The following is a 22,931-nucleotide window of genomic DNA, read 5'->3' as shown; positions in this document are numbered from 1 at the left end:
AGAATCTCAAGAGTCAGGGTCTTTGCAAGTGAAAAAACCAAAATGCAACGGAATGCCCCATGGGAAATATCTTGCCCTATATTGTCAAAAGGGGCCCAGGAAAGTGAAATAATGCTGAAACCAGGGAGGCTACTCTTATGGCCAAAGTAGGGCATAGCCCTGAAAAGGTTCTGAACCCAAAAAACCTTCCCAGGCTATGGTGCAGTCTTCTTTCTGTTGCACACAATAAGATCACTGCATTTCCAATGACTGAGAGACTTCTGTCTATCTTCTCTGCTTAGCCAGTCATAAAAATCACCAGCAGTAGATTTCACCCCTGTCTCCAAGGAGAGGAAACCGTGAGGTGTGTGTTGCGGGTAGGTGGGGATCCCAAGCAACTATCTCACACAGAAAGAGCAAAAGAGGGAGGGTAAACATATTATTGTCCCTTTATCCTGCTTTTGCTTCTCTTGGAAGCTATGCCGCTATGTGTGTGTGGGGAGGGGGATCTCTCAGTTTTCTCTTTTGCATCTGCACACATCATTTCCTGCCTGGCTTGCTGCAGCAACAGGAAAGACAAGATCCTTCTTCGCAACGGAATGTCTTCCACTATTGTTACCCAACAGAAGCCATGGAAAGCAAAATATTGCAAAATCGCACAAGCGATTTGTGACCATCTCTTATTGACATGGCTTGTTGGATGTCTGCACAGGAGGTTGGAGAAATTTTGCCAGTACTGTGCTAGGCAGGCCACTGATCTCATTTCATTTCACAGTAGGTCCTTAAAGGAGATGACAAAAATGCAGAAAATTACTGCTGGACACTTGTTGCATATGGAGAACAATGATGGTGGCTACTTTTATATTTGTAACCCACCTCTTTGCCTGGCAGGTACTCAAGGAGGCTTACTGATAAAAAATAAACACAGCTAAAATCACAGAAAAACTAATCATTAAAATTACATTTTATAAAATAAAATATAATTAAAACTATATGATCTAAACCGCAGAGCCTAGGGCCGATCAGCGGTTCAAATCCCTACGACGGGGTGAGCTCCCGTTGTTCGGTCCCAGCTCCTGCCAACCTAGCAGTTCAAAAGCATTCAGCTCCCCAATGCCTATTGCAACAAGAATTTACCTGTCAGCAGAAAACACCACAAGGAGGGAGCCAGCCTGGCTTCTCTGGAGAGGGAGTTTCAGAGTCTGGCAGCAGCTACCGAGAAGGTCTTCTCCTGCATCCCCACCGAGTATGCCTGTCAGGATTGTGGGACCAAGAGAAAGATCTCCCTTGAAGCTCTTGAAACCTGGGCAGGTTCTTATGAGGGAATGTGGTATTTCAGATAGCTTGGACCTAATCCATATAGGTCATATAACCAGCCCGGGACAGCAATCTGACAGCTCTTTGAGCCAGTTGAAGTTTCTGAGCACTTTTCAAAGGCAATCCTATGTACAGCATGTTACAGCAATGCAAATAGTGCATAACTAAGGTGTGTGTCACTGTGGCCAATTCAGACAACCACGTGAAATGTTTCCCCCAGTCTGCAAGTTCTAGGTCTCCATTCTGGTTAATAGTGTGCATAATGCAAAGGGCCACTTTATCCACCACTGGTCACCTCAGCTTGAACCAAGAGGATCTCTTTGCCAGCACTGTAGTCTCGATGAATTGGCACAGGCATGGGGTGTGGTTGAGTGATACATGTCGTCTTGCAGCAACCTCTGTGAGATGACCACTGACCAGAAGTCTGATGTAACAGCCACTGAAGATTGCCAATAGCTGATGGGCCATCACCTAAAATCAGTCAAGCATCAATATTTATTGATGATGTAAGACCATAGGAAGCAGCTGTTATACCAAGTCAGACCAGTGGTCCATCTAGCCCAGTGATGCCTACACCAATCTGTAGCTCAAATAGCACTTCATGTGCTGTCCCTGAAAGTTTGTTCTAGAAGTGGAGAACATTTTCTGACCAGCAAGCCAAATCCTTATATCCCCAACCCAGAGGCCATCTACCTGTCAGTCATCTGACATTAATATGGTACCAGGTTATACTGAACTCTCAAGCCCTGACTATGGGGACTCAGTGTGGAATTGTATGAAAGCTCTTTTGCAACCAGAACTTTGTTGCTCTTTGAACAGCACAGGGCTCTTTGCAAAAGGGCTTTCAAACAGCCCAACACTGAGCTTTGACTGCACATGACTGTTTCCAGTAGGGGAAGAGGCATGAACAGCCCAATGGTGCAGGATTTAATTCCTACTCATCTGCTGGTGAGCGGAGATTAAACCCTGCTGCTTCAGCTATGTGTGCCAGTTCCCAGTAGAGTAACTGATGCATGCAGCCAATTCAGAATCAAACCCCTCCCACCATTGGAATAGCATCAATGGGCATAAAGGTAAAGGTAAAGGTACCCCTGCCCGTATGGGCCAGTCGTGTCCGACTCTGGGGTTGCATGCTCATCTCGCTTAAGAGGCCGGGAGCCAGCGCTGTCCGAAGACACTTCCGGGTCACGTGGCCAGTGTGACGAAGCTGCTCTGGCGAGCCTGCACCAGCACAGCGCACGGAAACGCCGTTACCTTCCCACTATAAAGCGGTACCTATTTATCTACTTGCACTTGGGGGTGCTTTCAAACTGCAAGGTGGGCAGGAGCTGGGACCAAATGATGGGAGATCACCCGCCGTGGGGATTTGAACCGCCGACCATGCGATCGGCAAGTCCTAGGCACTGAGGTTTTACCCACAGCGCCACCCGCGTCCCACTATCAATGGGCATAGTTTCTGAAATAATGGCCTCACAGGCCAAGATTGGCCTATCCCCAACCCTGGCTTATGTCATAATAAACCACCTCTCCCCAAAATTTCAGACTGGAGTCTTTCCCAGTGCTGGGGGTTGAACCTGAGACCTTCCATGCAGAAAGCAGGTGCTCTACCACTCAGCTGTGGCCCTTCTCCAAACCCAGATATTCTGAGCAATTTGCTTCTATATTGCACAACTAGCCTTCAACAGCTTTTTAATCCCATTTCATTTAACATTATTGTCAACTTAAACATTTCCATCATTTCCATCATTAATTCTTATTAGGTTTACATCTACCTTTCCAAACTTTCATGTGCATTACCCTTGCTAGTGTTAATATATACAGTAACCTAGTTGTACCTGCCCTTCACTGTGAGGTCCAAGGGTGGGTTACAACTTTGAAACACAAAGTCTAAAACAACTTAAAATAACCAAAAGGTGTGTCCTAAAAGTTTCTTGAAAAGTTCCTGACTTAAAAATATATATATATTTAAAAATTCCTTTAAGAATTCAAATATTCCTTGAATGTCCCTTGCTTATCCACATCATTTAAAAGGCATAATAATATATCATTTGTACTACATTTTATTTTAAATATTTCTTAAACATTTATAAGTGAGCAGTAGTGCCTGGTGCCCCCTTGGGACTGGTAGGACAAAAGGTATAGAATACAAAAGTAGGGTGGTGCTGGAGCCAATGACTGATAGAGGCACTAGTTCTAGTTTTGCCTCCTCCCCTGCTGAGGTCTAGAAGGTCAACCTTGAGACTAAGGAGGAGAAAGAAACTAACAGGCAGTGCCACCTTCTGGACAGTTTATAAGTAAGAAATCAGGCAGGTATGGGCTGGCTGAGTACAGAGGCTGGTGAAGATCCACCTCAGTTCTCCTCCAACACCAAACCTTTTTACGGACTCCTTCAATGAATTCTTACCTCAGGGGCTCCATCTGGGACAAGCTGGAGGAACTCGCGGTATGCCAAGGCACTTTGGTTGCTGTCCTTTTTCTCGGGCAGCAGTTCAGAATCTTCTGAAGAAATTCCCAGGCCTTTTTCCTGACTTGGAACGATGGGAGTCTCTATTACAATGCAGAGTTCTTTCAGGTTGTGCTTCAGAGCAGACTGAAAAGGAGCCGGGAGGAGCAGATTTGCAGGACAGCGATATTATTCTGCATCACCCAGAAAAGCACATTCTGCAGCAATCAGCTAACAGCAACAATGATCAGCTGAATCCCTTTGGGTCCCTTCCAAATCTACAGTTCTATGGTTTTATCTTCCATTCTCACAATGGAATTTCCCCTTCCTCTCCTGTCTCCTCTCTCCATGTGAGTCCTGACACACAAAATTGCTCTGAAGGTCCAGGTGGCACTGAGGGCATGCAGAGACAGGAGAGGGAACAGAAGTTCTGTTGTATGAGCAGAAACCATTCTGCTTTCGCTAGGAATTTGTTAGATACAATTCAGTAGCAACATAAGCCACATTCGTACCATCCATAAAGCACTATGCTACCACTTTCAACAGTTGAGGCTTCCAATAAAGGATTATTGGAGCTCTAATTTGTTAAGGGTGTTTCACAAAGCTACAATATTCAGGAGTTACCTGTGAGGCAGGATTGATTGTTAAACCATTCTGAGAATTGTAGCTCTGGAAGGGATAAATTAACAACTCTCAGTACCCTTAGCAAACTACAGCTCCCATAAGTCTTTAGGGAAGCTATGACCGCTTAAGGTGGTATCACAGTGCTTTAAATGGATGGCGTGAATATGGCCATAATCACACAAATGAATATGAATGTTGTTAAGGATGACAGCATGGGTTCTGAGGGTTGTCTCTAAGTTCCACTCAGAGTAGACACATAAAAATTAAGAGAACTAAGTCATGTCTAACAATTTCAATGGGTCCATAGGCACCAACTCTATGGGGCTGAGGACAGCTCAGCCCTCACCCCAAAGTATGTGGGGACATGGCAGCCTCCCCCTAACTTGAGGAGCTGGGCCTTGTTGGGCCTCTCCGCAGCTGCAGAGGACATCAGGCCTCCTCCTGATGTGTGTGACATCACATGTGACGTCACACACATGCAACAAGCCCCCCCCCCAAAAAAAAATGTTGGGCAGAACTCGGCACCTATGAATGGGTCTACCCTATGCAGGACTAACATTGGATACAACCTGGAATCTTTGTTGAAGTGCCACTTTTGGTTCCAAGTGAGTAATGAATTTGGGGGGATTGAATGGGAGGAGGATGGTGATCTAGGTCAGTGTTTCCCAACCTTGTGCCTCCAGCTGTTTTTGAACTACAACTCCCATCATCCCTGACTAGCAAGACCAGTGGCAAGGGATGATGGGAATTGTAGTCCAAAAACAGCTGGAAGCACAAGGTTGGGAAACACTGATCTAGGTGACTGGGTAGGATGTTAACTTGGGAAAATAAACTGCTGTGAGATTACTTTATAAAGAAATGACTTGGGGATCATCACTGGGGGCAGCTGAACTGATCTTGAGCACAATCTGTCAGGAAATTATTTGGACATAAATGAATTGAAGAAAAAGCAACATGGGGTGACCCAGAACAGGATGCAAATTGATGGAAGAATATTCCTATGGTGATTTGGTGCCAGGACTGCTTTGGCTACACAGGGAACCAGAACTTAGAAAATAGAGATGGATATTGTGTGTGTGTGTGTGTGTGTGTGTGTGTGCCGGTGGTTCCTGGTGTCTACCAGGCAGAGGCACCATGTTGCCCCCAACATTGGGTGGGTTGGCGCATGTTGCACACGCCCCCTATTCTGTGCAGGCCAGACCGTTGCAACCTAGAGGAAGGCTGCATCGGCCTGCATGGTGTCAAGAGATGCCAGGCAGGAGCAGCCTACTACAATCTGTGCTGGTCCTTGCTTGCATCAAAAGATGCTGCGCAGGCTAGTGCAACCTCTCGCCAGGCCGCACCTGTCCCCACAGCATCTCCCGACACTATGCAGACTAGTGCAGCCTTCTGCTAGGTCACGCTGGTCCCCACAGTCTCAGGAGATGCTGAGCAGGCTGGTGCAACCTCACACCAGGCTGCCCTGGTCCCTGTAGTGTCTCCTGGCACTGCGCAGGCTGGTGCAGCCTTCCATTGATGCTGTGCTTTGCTCGGCTAGACCTCCTCCACCCACTCAATATTTGGGGTCTGCATCCCCTGTTAAGGAATATTGAGGGGGCTGATGACATCTCTGTCTCCTGGAGTTGGCGTGCCTGCTACCGTGAGAAAGCAAGGAGCCTAGCAGTAATATGTGTCAGTCAATTGTACCCTCCTGCTCTCAGCCATGAAGAGGGGAAGGAGATGCAACATCTTCTTCTCCCACCCCCTTGTGCCTTTATGTTTACTTGGGTTTCAGCCTTGTTCCCTGAATTGATTCAGGTCCAGATCCAGGCTAAGTGATCTCCACATCTGCCTGGACTGGGTCCCCAGATCCTGGGGGGGTAGAAACTGAGGAGTTGGACACAGTCTTACTAAACAAGACTCTTCAGTGTGATCCAGCAGTGATGTTATTTCAAAAACTCTGCAAAAATACTGAATTTCTTTTTTGAAAAACTAACTAGCTAACTAACTTTAGAATGACACCTTTAATGAAAATGATAGACACCTGTCCCAAATGGAATAGTTACCGTAAATGACTAAACAGACTCCATTGACTGAATTCTGTATATTTAATTTGTTATAACCCACAACCTAGTTTTAAGAGCAATGAGTCAGTGTCTTACTTTGGTGGTGGTGGCTGTTTAAAGCATGATAACATCCATCAGCTGGATTCTGGTAATTCTGAAGAATATTTCTGTGCCTGATATAATTGCAGGCAATTCTCTGTATGGTTGACTTGAGAAAGAGGATGATGGCTGTTTGCTTATTCACACCCATTTGGAAGATGGAGCTCAAATTAATTTATTTGTTTTGTTTGTTTTCAGCAATGCCACTAACAGTTTCGGCAGCATGGCTTCCTTGGAAACCTTCTGCCTAAAAACAAAACAAAAACCCTCCAATCATCACTCACCTTCTCATTCCTCTTCATTTCTGCCAGAGAGTCTGCTAAGAATTGAAGGCATGGCCCCACGTCAAAATGAACAAACCAGAGCTGATGGGGGAAGTCAAGGAAAACAGCCCTATATCTGATGTTCCCACCAGCCATGCACAAATTATGGTAAATGATGAAATTCTTTGCAACTCTCTATATTGCTTACTGGAGAAAAGGATTGATGTTGCCTACTTATTCACACCCATTAGTAAGAAGGAGCTCAGATTGTTTTAATTGTTTTACTCGTAGCAATACCACCACCTATGGACAAATTATGGTACTGGATATATTATGGCAAGTAAACAATGTATGATGTTAAGCTATAGCTGGAGAGAAGCCTCAGGCCCCAGGCTGATTGTGACTCTCCAAGCCTCTCTATCTTTCCTTTTGAACTTTTTCCAGGCCACACCTCATTGGCCCTGCTTTGCACCATGAGGGCTGTATCCAATGTTCTCTGTCTACTAGCACAAGAGCTCCTGTGCCAGCAGTTGGGTGAGATTGTAACGCTGTGCAACAGAGGGATCCAACATGACAGTTAGAATAGTGGAAAAACAATGTGCAATAAATTGTGCCATCTATTGGGCAATCTATTGGACGCGGGTGGCGCTGTGGGTTAAACCACAGAGCCTAGGGCTTGCCGATCAGAAGGTCGGCCGTTTGAATCCCCACGACGGGGTGAGCTCCCCTTGCTCGGTCCCAGCTCCTGCCCACCTAGTAGTTTGAAAGCACATCAAAGTGCAAGTAGATAAATAGGTAACACTCTGGCGGGAAGGTAAAAGGCGTTTCCGTGCACTGCTCTGGTTCTCCAGAAGCGGCTTAGTCATGCTGGCCACATGATCCGGAAGCTGTACGCTGGCTCCCATGGCCAGTAAAGTGAGTTGAGCGCCGCAACCCCAGACTCGTCCACGAGTGGACCTAATAGTCAGGGGTCCCTTTACCTTTACCTTCATTGGGCAACACAGGTACATTCTCTTGCACAACAATGTTCAGCTGGTACAAAACATTTTGCCAGTGGAACAAATGTACTGCTATGTGTCTTTAACTCCCTCTAGAATTCTCCAATAACGATTTCCCACCCAGCCTCTCCCAGCCTTTCTGCAAAAGGCTACTTCATCTTAGTGACCGGACACAAACCAGTTAATTTTGAAACATTCTGTCTGTTGTGGACCTTGGTTTCTCACAGCCACCCATTTGTGGTGGGGGGTCTTGTGATGTGCAGGATCATTCGCACCTCCTTCCCCCTTCATAGCCAAAGTAGACTTTTCAGTGGGAAACCACACTCCACTCTGGTTTGCTGCATTCCTTCCCGCTCAGTACAAGCTTTTCTGTACCAGGAAACTCCGAATCAAAGAGTGTGGTGTTGAAGTCAGCCTGAGCTTCATGCCGTCATCAGACACATGCGATGGGGAACTTCTTCCTCTGCCTTTCTGAGAAATGCAAGAGTTGTTCATGGGAATCGGTGGGGCTCCTGCCATTGTTTGAGCCAAGAAGTTTGCTGCTGATAGCAAGATGTTGAAGAACCCCACGAGACCTCCTTCCTTTGCCTGCAGGATCCAGTTCTGTCAGGCAGAAGCTGCCACAGGGGTCTGGCCACTGTCCTGTTAAAACCACTCTCTTACTTAATTTCTAGGGGTGTTTTGGTTTCTCTTTCATAATTGAGCGTTGCATTTTTAATTTTTTTTAAAAAATGGCTCTCAGCCCAGCCTGGCCTTTTGGCCGCCTGTGAGTCAGATTGCTGATTCCTCTGGCCCATAAATGGGTTGTCACTGTTTGGATAGGCCCTTTTCTTTGATGTGAAGCTTCTGTGTTCAGCCACAGTTTTGTTTTCACCCCACCCCATATTTACAGCCAACTCTCATGTCTTCTTTCGAGTTGCTAGAACCTTTTCTCCTCCTGACTTCAGGAGCTTGCAGAGAGTGAGATGACTGCATAACCAAACGTTTTCTCTTGCATTTTGTGGGAGGGCTGGGTTCCTCTCTTCCAGCTGATTCTGTTGCCTTTGTGGCTTGAACCCAATTCTTGGGGTGTCAACTTACGAGTGCTCATATCCAGGCTGGAGGAATAAATGGCTGTGTGTTTAAACCCAATTTCGTTGGGGTGGTCCTGCTAATTCTGGACTCTCTCCAGAGCTGCAGAAGTACATAGCAAACTTTTATTTTATTTTCTTTTAAGATGGAACACTGTTTTCCTTGGGATGGGGCCAAAGAGGACTTTTAATCTTCTCCAACCCTTCAAGATAACCATGATTACAGCCAGTCTTCCTTTATAATATGATTTGTTTTAGCACTGAACTGAGCAACACTGGTGTTATTTAAATTCCCATTGTTGCTTTCGCCTAAGGATCTTTTGGGGTTATCTTAAAACCAAGATCCACTCCTTTCCTGTGTGTGACATCTTCTAACAATCTGCTTTTCACTGGGCAACTTCCAGGGAACATCTTTAAAGGGTCTGCAAAAATATTTTCAAATGCAGAGCAAAAATGGCCACTTGGTAGCCAATTTGGTTCACTAGTTTTTTCTTCCTTATTCTAGTTTTCCAGGCTCTCTCACAAAGACCACAAGCATCCATAAACACTTTCCTGCTGCAGTCGCTAGGGCATGTGTATTCTTTATCCTGTATCTCTCCCCCAACCCTCCATTTGGGGATGGTGTTGTTTTTTCATTGGCTCTTGATCATGATTCCCCCCCTCTCCCTTTCCCACGCCATCTGAACAGTATTGACCTGAAGCGGAAAGAAAAGTTTGTTAGCTGATTCATCTTTTCTTTTTTAAATGTTTAACGGCATGTAATCCTTTTGCTTTAATTTTTTTTTTAACAAAAAAGCCTTCAATAAACATGGACCTGATTATTAGACTCAAAAACAAACAAAGACACCACAAAGACTTAGCACTACATTGGATACAACCCCAAGTGTTCACCTGGCTGGAATGCATATTTGAACTCCAATAATGCCTTTGACTTGCCTGGATTGAGGTTAAAGCGGAGTGGGTGAGCAGGTGCAGAAACTAGCCAACTTTGCAAAGGCAAACATTTACATTTGTTGTTCTACCTATGGCTGCCCCTGGTCTCCCCCACCACTAGCATGTGGTCCCCAGAAGGCTGCCCAGAAGAGAACGAGGTCCTTCGTCAGCAAAAGGTCCCCACCCTTATTTTATTATATCATTATATTCAGAGGTAAATATAGGGTGAGTTCTTAAGTGACAAAACTGAAACTTCAGTTCTCCCTGACATACAGAGATTTGGCATTCTTTCAATCTGAAAAAGGATACCTGTGGAACACTACATTGCTTCTCTGGCATATTTGTGAACCCCACCAGGAATTTGTTTTTCATGAAAGCTTCGTTGGCAGCGGCTAGTCTCATGTCTGTACTTACATTCAGCTGTTAAATGAGAAGGAGAAGGAAGGGCATTAAAGGTCTCAACCACAGGATGCCCAGTGGAGGCAAGAGGGAAGCCATACCACAGTCTCATGGGCATAGGCAGTTTAACAAGCTGGTTTAACAGTCATTCCCCACAATTTTCAAAGGGGAACATAGAAAGCTGCCTTCTGCTGCATCAAGCCATTGGTCCATCTAGTACAGAATTGTATACACTGACTGGCATCAGCTCTTCAGGATTTCAGGCAGGGGACATTCCCATCCCTACCTGGAGATACTGGAGTGAAACCTGGGACCTTCTGAATGCAGCCAGGTGCTCTGCCACTGAACTGTGGCTCCTTATAGGAAGCTGTGGGACGCGGGTGGTGCTGTGGGTAAAACCTCAGCGCCTAGGACTTGCCGATCGTATGGTCGGCGGTTCAAATCCCCGCGGCGGGGTGAGCTCCCATCGTTCGGTCCCAGCTCCTGCCCACCTAGCAGTTTGGAAGCACTCCTAAGTGCAAGTAGATAAATAGGTACCGCTTTATAGCGGGGAGGTAAACGGCGTTTCCGTGTGCTGCGCTGGTGCCGTCTCGCCAGAGCAGCTTCATCACGCTGGCCACGTGACCCGGAAGTGTCTCCGGACAGCGCTGGCCCCCGGCCTCTTAAGCAAGATGGGCGTGCAACCCCAGAGTCGGACACGACTGGCCTGTACGGGCAGGGGTACCTTTACCTTTACCTTTTATAAGAAGCTGTCTTCTCCTGAGTCAATGGTCCATCTAGATTTGTATCATCTACACTGCGTGGCACTGGCTCGCCTAAGTTTCCTTCCAGCCCTGCCCAAGAATTGGACCTGGGACCTTCTGCATACAAAGCGGATGTTGTACCACTGAGTTAGAGCTCTCCCACTTAAAAGATAGGAACAGGTGGACCAATGGTTCAGACACAGTTATAAGAGACCCTTATAACTGCATCTGGCCATCAGTCCATCTGGTTCAGTATTGTTCATGTTGACTGGCAGTGGCTCTCCCAAGATTTCAGGCAGGGAGTATTCCCAGCTGCACCTGGCGATGCTGGGGTGCTTCTTCATGAAAAACTTGGTTCTCTGTTGCTGAGCTATAACTCTTCAGGGTGGGAGGATTGGAGCTGAGTTGAGCTGACAGTGGAAACAATTCCAGCTAGGACTGTGATAAGGTGGGTGCAACAAATGGGGTTGTAATGCGCAGGCACCCTCTAAAGCAATTGCTTTGCAAGATGTGAGCCAACCTCCTCTTGCTTTTCAGGCTTTGCTTTTGGCATTTATTTCAGTGAATGAAAGTTGAACTGAATAGGCTCCATTGGGTTCTGTTTTAATTTGTGATTATCTGAACATGAATCCCTAATACCTGCTGGTCATCATGGAAATCATAACTGCAGACATGTCTCAACTCGTCTTACCTTCCTTTGATGTTGATGAATTGTGAGTCTGACGATCAAGGCAGCCACTAGGGCAACTGCAGTGGCCAAAATACTGATTTCCCAGGGTTGTGCTACAGAATATATCTGCAGGGTGGAAAAAAGATTGATCCAGAGGGTCACGTAGAAAACCTGAAAGGAGGAACACAATATTTATCTAATAAAATAGAGGTGAGCAACTTTTTACAAACCAAGGGCGTAATTAGCTTCTGGTCAGACTTCTGGGAGCCAAGTGCCAGAAGTGGGGTGGGGGGTGGGGGAGAGAGGCTAAAAAGGGCAGAACAATGAATGCAAATTTTATCTTTGTACAGTTGTCTGATTGCTACACCCACTCACACACCCCTTCTCCAGCCATGCAAACAAAAAGCATAATTGGAGTTACTGGGCACATTCCTGAGGAGAATTCTGTGGGCCAAGAAGAGAGGTCTAGAGGGCCACATTTGACCAATGGGCCTCTGGTTCCCCACACCTGCAATATATATATAGTCATTTTAGACCCTAGCAAACCTACATGCCCCAACTCGCACTGAAGCAATTTGGTGCTTACCACAGCAATTGAGATCGCAAACGCTCTGGAGTTGTAGAAAAGGTGCTTTCTCACCTCTGGCTCTAGCACTGCGCACTGAATCAATTTTTTCCACTGGTCAGCTGTCACCTGCATAAGCAACAGCGGCATGGTCATTTGATGTATGCCCAAATGCAATGGGCACGATCCCATAACAGCATGAAGTGAGCATAAATTCACTGCCATGCTTTGGACTGTGGCCAAGAAGAACAATTGGAACTAAGAAATGTGTGAAGGGCTGCTTATCCCACAAAGTGGATCAAGCCTATCCCTTCTGCCGATTTTTTCCCCTTTCCTCTACCATTCTGCCTCCTCTTCCTCCTCACCAAAAGCCAGCCCACCCGTGAGGCAAAGTGCCGCAACCACCTTAGATGCAGATCCTCAGGGGCGACAGATTCAGCCTCCAAGGAATTCCTTGGCCGCTGCTACAGTGGCAGGGGTGGCTGTGGTACACTCCTTGGAAGCCAGCTCTGCTGCTTCCTCAGCAGCCTCCTGCCTCACAGTGCTACCTCCACATCAGCTTCTCTGCAAATAGGAAGCATTGCTGGTCTCCTCGCTCCTCTAGTGAGAAAATGGTAGGGGTTGCCCCCTGGGTTGTGCACTTGCCTGGTTTGATTCAGGGCACACACCCAAACAACAGCCTTTGAGTCTCACTTCAGCTGTCTGGTAAGGTTGATTTGACTCACTGCCTTGTTCCCATTGTAGATCTTTATCCCTCCCTTGATCTTAATGGGAAGCTCCACTGCCCCCTTCTTCTCTGGTGTGTGTGGGAGGGAGAGAGGTACTTTGGGGTTCACCTCAGATGCCAGACTGTCTTGGGCCTACCCTGTCCCCATCTTCCGCCTCATGTCGTTCCTCTTCCTCCTGTTCTTTATGACCACGACACCATCACACCTCCCACTCCCTCACAAAACTAATGTGAACAAAGGAAGAGGAAGAAGAAGAAGAAGAAGAAGAAGAAGAAGAAGAAGAAGAAGAAGAAGAAGAAGAAGAAGAAGAAGAAATGCCTTAAACTAAGTTGGATAAACTTGGCTTCCATTTGAATCTTGGAAACAACAGGGCTAGTTAGGTAATAATAATAATAATAATAATAATAATAATAATAATAATAATAATAAATTTATTTATACCCTGCTGTCCCCAGCCAAGGCCGGGCTCAGGGCAGCTAACACCAAATATTTAATACATTAAAAACACAAAATCAAACAATTGATTAAAACACAGCTCAAAATGACAGTAAAATCAATATAAAATGAAGTGGCAACCCACGAATCACAGCCATGAGGGTCGGAATATTAAATGTTCGCCAGGCCTGGTCACTCGTGCTGGTCCCATATGGGCCGATAGAAAGCGCCAAGGGGGCCACTTACATACAGGGTTTCATGGGGGAAAGGGAGTCAGACTGGGCCCAGACCAAAGGCTTGGCAGAACAGCTGCATCTTGCAGGCCCTGCGGAAAGATGTCACATCCTGCAGGGCCCTGGTCTCTTGTGACAGAGCATTCCACCAAGCTGGGGCCAGGGCTGAAAAGGCCCAGGCCCTGGTCGAGGCCAGTCTAACCTCCTTGAGGCCTAGGACCTCCAAAGTATTATTATTTGTGGACCGTAAGGTCCTCTGCTGGGCATGCCAGGAGAGGTGGTCCCGTAGGTACGAGGGTCCTAGGTAAGTCAAAAGTCCTACTAAGCATAAGAGCTTAAGAGCATAAGAAGAGACTTTGTGGATCAGGCCAATGGCCCACCTTATCCAGCATCCTTTTTTCACAGGGGCCAACCAGATGTCTGTGAGAAACCTGCAAGCAGGATTTGAGCACAAGGGCACTCACCCTGCCTGTGTTTTCCAGCAACTGGTATTCAGAAGCTTTGCTGCCTCCAACTGCCCCATTAATTTCAATAGGAAATAAGTTTAGCTGACAGCTTGGAATCAAAATAACAATTGCAATAATGGAGGAGGGGAAGGAGGAGGAGGAGAAGAAGAAGAAGAAAAAGAAGAAGAAGAAGAAGACGCTTGGATAGCAGCAAAAAGTACTAAAAGTACTAATTACTTCTTGCGATCTGGTTCATCCTGATTTTTTTCCTTGCACAATCAAATTATATTGCATCTGGTGGCTTTTATCTCTGCATGATTCAACAAGATATATGCAACCCTCACCTGAATTCCCATGGTCTTCAATCTCTCTACCCAAAGATTCATATCAAAAAACGTAGAAAAACAGGACTCGTGAGCTGTGAGAACCATAAGCATTTGCCCATTGTGAAGATCTGGAAGGCAACAGTAAAGAAGACTGAGTATAAGCATTGTGGAGTGGCTATCACTTCATAGCAGTGCATGTGCTTTGTGTGGAAATGGTCCCAGAAAGTATGTGGTGTTCTCCAAATGTTCTGCACCACATCTCCCCTGATCTCTGATCATTGGCTATGTACCATTCTGGACATCTTCTGGTCTCCTCTAAGTAGAACCATCTCTCAAGTATTTAATGCATGAGTCCTTCCCAGAAATACAACCAGAGATCCTTTAGAAATTAGGAATATAGGATTCTGAGGATACATATTTGTCCATGTAAGTACAGTGGTACCTCGGGTTAAGTACTTAATTCGTTCTGGAGGTCCGTTCTTAACCTGAAACTGTTCTTAACCTGAGGTACCACTTTAGCTAATGGGGCCTCCTGCTGCCGCTGCACCGCCGCTGCATGATTTCTGTTCTCATCCTGAAGCAAAGTTCTTAACCTGAGGTCATATTTCTGGGTTAGCAGAGTCTGTAACCTGAAGCGTATGTAACCTGAAGCATATGTAACCTGTAGTAGATTGCTCTGGCCTGGGAGATTTGGAGTTTAATCTCTGATTAGCCATGAATAGGGATGATCAACTCTTGTCAGTTTGTTTCACATTTTTCCTGTCTAAAGCTCAGTTCTCCAATTTCCACATCAGTTTGCAAATAATAATAATAATAATAATAATAATTCTCATGAAAGTTCATTTGCATTTTTGTACATACTTCTCCTAGTATACAAATCGTTTCCCCCGATAAATGCATACTTGCATGCTATTTTCACTACCCCTGGCCAGAACCCCCTTGACATGATTTTATATTTCCTTGCAGACACAGATAAGTATGTGACCTGGCGGGTAGCACTTTTTGCAACTGCTGCTAGGAAAATTAGAGCAAATTATATAGCCAAGGTAGCCATTAACTGTAAAGGTGATGAATTTATTTGATCCTATCTATCTACCTCAGGCTATGCTCTATCTTTGTCACCACACTCTGAGTATAAATTGCACACTGTAATAATTGATATTGTTTTTAACATTAGTGACCATGTGATGATTTTAGCTTATGAATTTTATTGTTTAATGTTTTTATTTGTACATTGGGGTATTTTCATAGCTTTGTTTAGAGTATGCAATGTTTTAATAATGTAAATGTTTTAAGTCCTTTTTTATCAATTCAGTATATTTTCTTTTAATTGTCAAATAATTCTGTGTACATTGCAGCAGCCTTTGGCTATGTGCAATAAAACTGACTGAGGCTATTTTCACTAATATATGCACTTCTATGCACAGGGTACAATTTTTCTTTGTCTGCATTACTCAGTTTGAGATCTGTGTTGTGAAATTCCATAAAGTGCAAATTTTGGGGGCTGGCTGTGTTTGAGTTAACTTATCATTTTGGAAACTGTGGTTTACGTATGTGTGACTTTAAGTGTGAACTGAATCGAATTTCTCCCCCATCCCTACTGGAAATGCTAAGGATGGAAATTGTTCTGTGTGGAAAGCAGGGACCTCGTCGCTGAGCTTTCAGCCCTTCCAAAGAAAAGATTCAGCTTCATAGATTCTTTGACTGGACAGCTAATAGGACAGCTTCCCAGAAGTTGTTCAGCTTCCACCCCCATCATCCTTGATCATTAGCCATGCTGGCTTAGGCTGAAGGGAACTGTGGTCCCAATAGAATCAGGAAAGAGCCAGAGGGCATTCTGTATTCATCGCATGCAGCAATCAGTTCTGCTGCAATTGGTTTTCTTCCAAAAACTATGTTATTTTTCTCTCTGTTCTGCTGTAGTGAAGTTGCATAACTCAAGTAAATTAAGCAATTAATCATGTAGATTATAGAATATATTCTTAGTACATTATTCCAAGCCATTCATTTCAATGCAAAGGAAACATGATACATGCAGGTGCTGTAGTTACACCCTGTGCCATAGACCCCGCACTGTATAGTGTGGGGATTCATTTAATGGCCTCCAATATCCCACCCATCTCTATGGTTCTTTGATTCTATGGCAGTCTTTCCCAACGTGGGACCCTCCAGATGTTTTGGACTACAACTCCCATCAGCCCAACCCAGCATGGTTACGAATGATAGATGCAGTCCAAAAAATCTAGAGCGTCTCAGGTTTAGGAAGGCTATTTCTCAGGCAGAAGTATTGTCTCAACCATAATGCACACACTCCATTTATAGCTGGAGGTACCAGGGACAATTATCTGTATGCAATAATCTGCACACTGCTGTACCATGGAGTTATCATCATCCTTGAAGGAAAAGAGACGGTAAAGGTTGTCCAACAATTTCTGGAGCAGAGAAGGGGGAATAGCCTACTGATCCTCCAAAAGACATCACTGAAGTATCATATTGAACTGATTGTGCAAAGGCTGCCATAAATTTTACCACATTGTTCTTTTGTTTTAAATTAGGATTACCAGACGTCCCCAGACCCTTTCCTAAAATAAAGCATGAAATTCCCCCCCCCCCGGCAAAAAAAAGTGTCCCTGGATTCCTTGAAAAAAATCTGGTAACTATATTTTAAATTGCATTTGTTTAAATGTGAAACCTGGTGAAGCCCAGTCCATTAAAGACACTACAGTGCATTAAAATATACCTAAATATCAACACAAGGCAATTCATGGATAGAAACTCTTTCTCTCGAATAGTTTCTATGGGCTCCTCCAGACAAGCTATTCATTGAGTATTCATTTTGATTTGCTTGCAATGACATATACCTTGTGATCTCAAATTCCTGTGGTGCCCTGTGCATTGCCAAAATTCAGTGGCCTTCCATTCTACATCATAGTTACAGCACCCCCTATAGCGCTTCCATGCTCTGCACCCACTGCAACTAAACCAGTTGCACTCTCCTAAATCTGCCTTTGTTGCTTGCTCAAAGCTTGCACAGAGGATAAATTATATCCAACTCATTCTGTTTGGTTTGTGGTTATACAACAATGAGCATTCACCCTTCATTCATCCTGATTTGCCTGTGCAGTGTTTAAGCGTCTTCCAATTATTCATTCATTTATTTCATTCTTTTCTCCTTCACTTACCTAACCGCAAAATATCTGTTTCTTTTCCTAAAGTGGATTTGCTACATTGGGAAAACAAACCTATAAATCAGCCGCAATTGCACATATCTAAATTTCCTTGTTTGAGTTTTAATCCCTCCTGCAAAACACTGACAGTCTGAATGTGACCCATGTTTAGTTCAGTGTGTGTTGACTATTCTACACCTCATTTTTGGCAATCAACAGTGCATTCATCTACCATACCTTCCTTCCAGTAGTCTGAATGTTCCTCCCCTTGGGTCTGACAGTAAGACACGGAGAATGGTAATTCGTCTTCCTTAGACATGTCCACTTGCTTTTTCCAACAAGCCATATTGCAGAGCAGTGTCACTCAAGAATTTCAGAATCAGATGGAAAATCTAGCTTTCTGCATCCACATCTTCCACCTGGAAGTTGCTCTGTCCTAGGAAACACCAAGCTAATCATGTGATATCTGATCTGAGAGGTGGTCGAGGGTTGCAAGTAGAGGCCAAGCAAGCTCAAGATGGGTCCTGAGATGGAAACCTACTTGTCTGAGCTCTCAGTAGAAGATCTGTAGCAGAGTTCTGCCCCTGTTACTTCACATCCTCCTCCTTTCATGAAGCTTCATTGAGTCACTATCTGAAGCAATGTTATATATTCATCAACAGTGGGTGGAATGAGACTTGGCAAGAAGCCCATGCATGTATGCAACACAGGTCCTGCATTTGCAAACCATGGGAAAATGCAAGTTATGTCAGAATCCAGTTACAGGGCCCTCTTTTTCTGCTGCACTTTCAGAAACTCAGCCTGTCAATGTTTTGTCTTCTCTGCTGTTTTCTCTTTGTTGATTTTTTTTTCTCAATTCATGCACCTAAACACACATACACAAACATGTACAAGTCATTAAGGTACCGTGAGTGGGGAGGAGAGGCTGAAACAAAATGTTGCAATGTAGAGAGCTGCTGTCAGCAGTGGTTGGTGCCCATTGAGATTGGTAGGGAAGAAGGCTGAGAAGCCAGCACTAGGTGGAGCCTGAGCCAATGACAGACAGAGATAACTCATTCTAGATTTGATCTCATCCTATTCTTTTCACAGCTCTATAATGGCAGCACTGAGAATAAGGAGGAGCAGGCTAAGCTAACTGTCCATCAGCTGGACTGTTTGTAAATAGGAAGAAAGGCAGGTGGCACCTGACTAAGGACAGAATGAGGCTGATGGAACAGCACCCATTTCTCCTTTTAGACCAGACTCCACTGGCTGCTGTTCAGGGTTTTGCTTGGTTTTCCCTGGAGTTAAAACATAGGCTCTACCACTGGAGACTAGTCCATGGGAGTGAATGGGACTTTCCCCTACCAACTATGGTCTGTTCCCAATCAGACAGCTGCCATCTGTTTGCCTGCCTGCCTTCATCCTTACTACTAGCCAGGGGGTGGTCTTAGCTATCAGCTCCCTCCTCATTATTCTCAGTGTTGCTCTTGCAGAACTCAGGATGGGGACAAAATCAGAATTAGCCAGCTCAGCCTGTCATTGGCTCTGGAGCCACTTACTGTTTGATGTTCTTTTGCAAACTCCTGCTCAGGATGGAGGTCTCTTGCAAAGGAGCACCCTGTACCACGCAGGATTGATGCCTCCACTGATGGATCCTGTGTGCTGCTGCTTCAGAACAGGTCTCAGGCAGGAAGGAATGGCAGGTGGCAGGCACCTACCTTTCCCCAGAAAGACACAGCCCATGGTCAGCGTAGGGTTATTGTGGGGGGTTTCCCACCCAATGCCTGCCTATCCTCCCTGTCTGACATCCCATAGTCTCATGGCCATGGATGCCATCTGACTCAATCTGTAGCGATCCATGGCTGTACCGAAGTCACCCAAATATGGCTGCTCTGGGTCATGCATCACCCAAATCTGTTGCATAGCCCTCGGTGCAATCCATAGTCTGCACTCTTTCACTTGTGAGGCTTGTTATGCATTGCAAACCAGAAACACAAGACCCCACTTGTACAAAAAATGAAGAAAGAATATGGGCTGCATACCCTTGGTTCTCAAGGTCCTTTGGTTCCATGGATTCATCCCCCAGTGCCCTCTACCCTATAAAGAGCATTATTCAGAATAGCAGTGTGCACAAGCCACTAAGGAAGATAATATCACAATGACATTCAAAGCAGCAAGCTTTTGTTCATTCAAAATCCAGTTAAAACTATCCAGTTTAATTAACTCAACCAAACTGATGAACTTCATCCAGTCTTACCAGCTTTTCCATGCCTGGTAGTCATTTACACCTCCAGTGTACACGCACGCACGCACGCATGCGCACACACACACACACACACCCTCCTTGGCCCTAGGGAATCCCACCTCCTACCTCCACTTTCGGAACCACTGCTCTATACTATTAAATTCATTTTCGCTTGTCTTTTCTATGTGGCTTGTACCTAGCCCGCTATGATTGCATCAGTGGCATGTTGCACAATACACCCAACAGAAACAGAAACAAGAAAAACTTGTGAATTTTTGATCACCTCTCTTGTAACCATCCACCCAACCATTACTCAACCACTTGCTGGGAATTATGAACGAGAAGTTGGACTAGTTTTCCATCCTCAGAAGGCCCTTAGGGTAGGAAGTACACTCCCTTCTCCTTCATCACTAAAATAATCTAGGTCTCTTGTGCATGAGTCAGCATCTTCATGAGCTGCAGTAAAAAACAAAGACAACAACCTATGGAAAATGTGTGTGTGTGAGAGAGAGAGAGAGAGAGAGAGAGAGAGCGCGAGCGAGCGCGCGCGCTTACATTGCTGCCTCCTTCTACTGCTGTGCAGAACTCCGTCATAAACATCTGGTCCTCTTCCAACCAGGAAGGAGCGTCAAAGATCAAAATGCTGTAAGTTTTCCATAGAATTGCAGGATTGTTTAGATTGGGAGGAAGCAGGTAAAAAATATGGAAAGTCTTGCTGAATGCCGACCAAAATATTTTTCTCAGCTCAGACCAGCAAGCAAGCTTAGTGACTGCAAAGGAATGCAGTCATGTGTTCCTCAAATCCTGTGGTTTGGCTTCCAAAGGGGCCCTCTTGATAGTTCCACCACCCTCGTACATTAAGGGGGTGGCAGCCTGGGAAAAGGCATTCTTTGTGGCAGCCCCTAAACTGTGGTATTCCTTCCCCCATACAGGTGCATCTGGAGCTTTCATTATGTAGTTCTTGCTTCTTTATCTTTCTTTATTTTGACACTTGGGTAGAGATTGGGGAATGGTTCAGTTCAGGTCAGATTTAAAGGCAATTCTACCTAATTCATATTTCTCCAAACAACACAGACTGGAACACAAGAAAAGCCCTGTAGGATCAGGCCAAAGGCCCACCTAGTCCAGCATCCTCTTCTCACACTGGCTCCTCCCCACTCACCCACACTTTGTAGCCTAAAGTGGTATAGAAGATACAGATTACGGCTCTCAATCTCTCTTGGTTGGAAGGGCAGGGTTCCTCTGAGTGGGTCCTTAAATGGCAAGGAGAGCTGCTATCTTGTAATTAATTGTGGCAATTAATCTGTAATTAATCTATGTCAACAAGATGCCTCTGACCATTTCAGTTTTTCCTTTACAACCTGCTTGGAAGCAACCATTGTAAACCTACAAGCATCCGGCAAAGTTCTGCAGCACTTGTTTATCTGCCTGTGTCAAAGCTTTTTGCTGTTCTGTAATGTGGATAAGCTGTGCTGACTTTGTGCCCTTCTACAGATTTTTCTTATTATTGTCTGAAGGCTGAACATAGAAGAAAAATCAATGGCTTCCTTAACAGGAGACACATATCAGCTTCAAGAGACTTGGCCTGCAAATCCTCACCTTTTTTTCTACTGGATCTTTTTCAGGGCCTCCTGTCGCCTCTTGCTGGGCACTCTTAAATCCTCTGTGAACGGCTGCATATGAAATCAGTAGTGTTATTTTTAGCTCCCTCTCCTCTGGCTCCCAGTGCTTTAACAACACACAAATCATAGTGGGAGGCCCTTTTCAGCCTGAGAGCCACATTCCCTTCTGGGCAAACCAACTGGGGTCCACATGTCAGTGGTGGATAGGGCCAGAGGGAAAAATGGATGGAACAATGAATGTAAATTTTATCTTTGTGCCTTACTGTAGTTTATACACACATTCGCACAGAACTTTATATCCTCCCTCCAGATAAGCAAGAGGCAACACTGAGTCAGATGGACCAATTGTCTGACTTGCTATATGGCAGCTAAGTGAAATCTCACACAGCTCCAGCCAGCTTTGCAATGTCTCTCCATTCCTTTGAAAGCCTCATTTGGCTTGTTTTTCATTAATCACAGCTTGTCACCAACACACTCTGGTTGGTCTTAGGGGTGCCACCTTGGGGGTGGATGCTGAGCTCTTTGAGCCCCTGAATAGTATTTCAGGGAGGGGAGGCTGAACGTTGAGATGTGGCTTCTGTGGCCAGCTTCTCCTCCTCCTCCTGCTGCAGCTGAAAGAGGCCCTGGCTCTTCCCAATGTCACACTGAGCACTGTGCACGGCACATGTAATGCTCGGGACACTCAGCACACAGGACATCACACACACTATGTTCTGCACGACGCCAGAAGAAGCCAGGGCCTCTTTCAGCAGCAGGAAAAGCCAGTGCTTGGGCTGCTCAGCGCTCATCACTTGGGATGCTCAACGTGCACCGCCGAGGGTGCTCAGCATGCGAGTGACTTCGCACACACAAGCAACACAAGTGCCATGTGTCGCACACGCAACACCAGCTGCCCCAATCTGCTTCATAAGTTGGAGTGTATGGTTGGTCTTCACCATGACCAGTTTGAAAGTAACCATATTCAAACCATGGATTGTGAAGCTGGCTTGTTTCAACAGCAATAGTTAAGATTAACCAGAGTTTATTGCTTGAATGCAGTGTTTGGGGTTAGGAGAGGTGTAGTACCTCTGGTGAAGGCCGTCATGCTCCTTCTGGGGTTGTTTGCTCACCTTTTGTCCAATGGTTCTCAAACCCTTGGTGAGTTAGGGACTTCCCCTGCATGCAAATACAAGCTCTGGTGGACTTAGTGGATGAGACAAATAATGGGTCTACAGGGGTCAGCAAACTTTTTCAGCAGGGGGCTGGTCCACTGTCCCTCAGACCTTGTGGGGGGTTGGACTATATTTTGGAAAAAATAAATAAATGAAAAAAATCCTATTCCCCACAAATAACCCAGAGATGCATTTTAAATAAAAGGACACATTCTATTAATGTAAAAACATGCTGATAACTGGACCGTCCGTGGGCCGGACTGAGGTGATAGGACCGGATCTGGCCCCCGGGCCTTAGTTTGCCTACCCATGGTCTAGGTGGTAGTTTCTGCATATGCTGTAGAGAGAAGTGAGCGGCAGATGGGACTTATCAACCTGGGAAGGTAGCCTGTACAGTGGTACCTTGGGTTAAGAATTTAATTCGTTCTGGAGGTCTGTTCTTAACCTG

General features: G+C 45.3%; 1 protein-coding gene and 1 long non-coding RNA gene across 5 annotated transcripts; one reads left to right on the top strand and one right to left on the bottom strand.

Moving 5' to 3' along the window:
- Nucleotides 1–1,079: 1,079 nt before the first annotated feature.
- TMEM268 (transmembrane protein 268) lies at nt 1,080–18,320 on the bottom strand. 3 transcript variants are annotated; one of them, XM_081847745.1, is made up of 9 exons: nt 18,025–18,318; nt 17,721–17,919; nt 14,335–14,444; nt 12,170–12,277; nt 11,605–11,754; nt 10,081–10,191; nt 6,792–6,872; nt 3,701–3,886; nt 1,080–1,767 (listed from the first exon to the last, which is right to left on the bottom strand). In XM_081847745.1, exons 2-9 carry the CDS (start codon nt 17,827–17,829, stop codon nt 1,588–1,590), a joined length of 1,035 nt encoding a protein of 344 aa, XP_081703871.1. In that variant the 5' UTR covers nt 17,830–17,919; nt 18,025–18,318; the 3' UTR covers nt 1,080–1,587. The 3 variants fall into 3 exon arrangements, with proteins under 3 accessions (XP_081703871.1, XP_081703872.1, XP_081703870.1); XM_081847746.1 differs by having other exon boundaries at nt 12,224–12,277; nt 17,721–18,320; XM_081847744.1 differs by having other exon boundaries at nt 17,721–18,317.
- On the top strand, nt 4,805–17,699 carry LOC309333878. Of its 2 annotated transcripts, none has more exons than XR_014152747.1 (3): nt 4,805–4,968; nt 6,819–6,938; nt 17,532–17,699. It is a non-coding gene; the product is annotated as an uncharacterized lncRNA (long non-coding RNA). The 2 variants fall into 2 exon arrangements; XR_014152748.1 differs by lacking the exon at nt 17,532–17,699 and adding an exon at nt 13,950–14,129.
- Nucleotides 18,321–22,931: the final 4,611 nt, after the last annotated feature.

The sequence above is a fragment of the Podarcis erhardii genome, assembly GCF_964252035.2.
Source record: "Podarcis erhardii genome assembly, chromosome: Z".
Classification (NCBI taxonomy): Eukaryota; Metazoa; Chordata; class Lepidosauria; order Squamata; family Lacertidae; genus Podarcis; species Podarcis erhardii.
This window is presented reverse-complemented; position numbering and strand designations above follow the sequence as displayed.

Coding starts and splice junctions, on each gene's coding strand:
- TMEM268 (XM_081847745.1), bottom strand. CDS start 17,829: ATGGCTTGTTGGAAAAAGCAAGTGGACATGTCTAAGGAAGACGAATTA. Junction 14,445..17,720: donor TTCAGACTACTGGAAGGAAG/GTATGGTAGATG, acceptor GTTGCCTTCCAG/ATCTTCACAATGGGCAAATG. Junction 1,768..3,700: donor TCCCAGATGGAGCCCCTGAG/GTAAGAATTCAT, acceptor GACTGATTTTAG/GTGATGGCCCATCAGCTATT.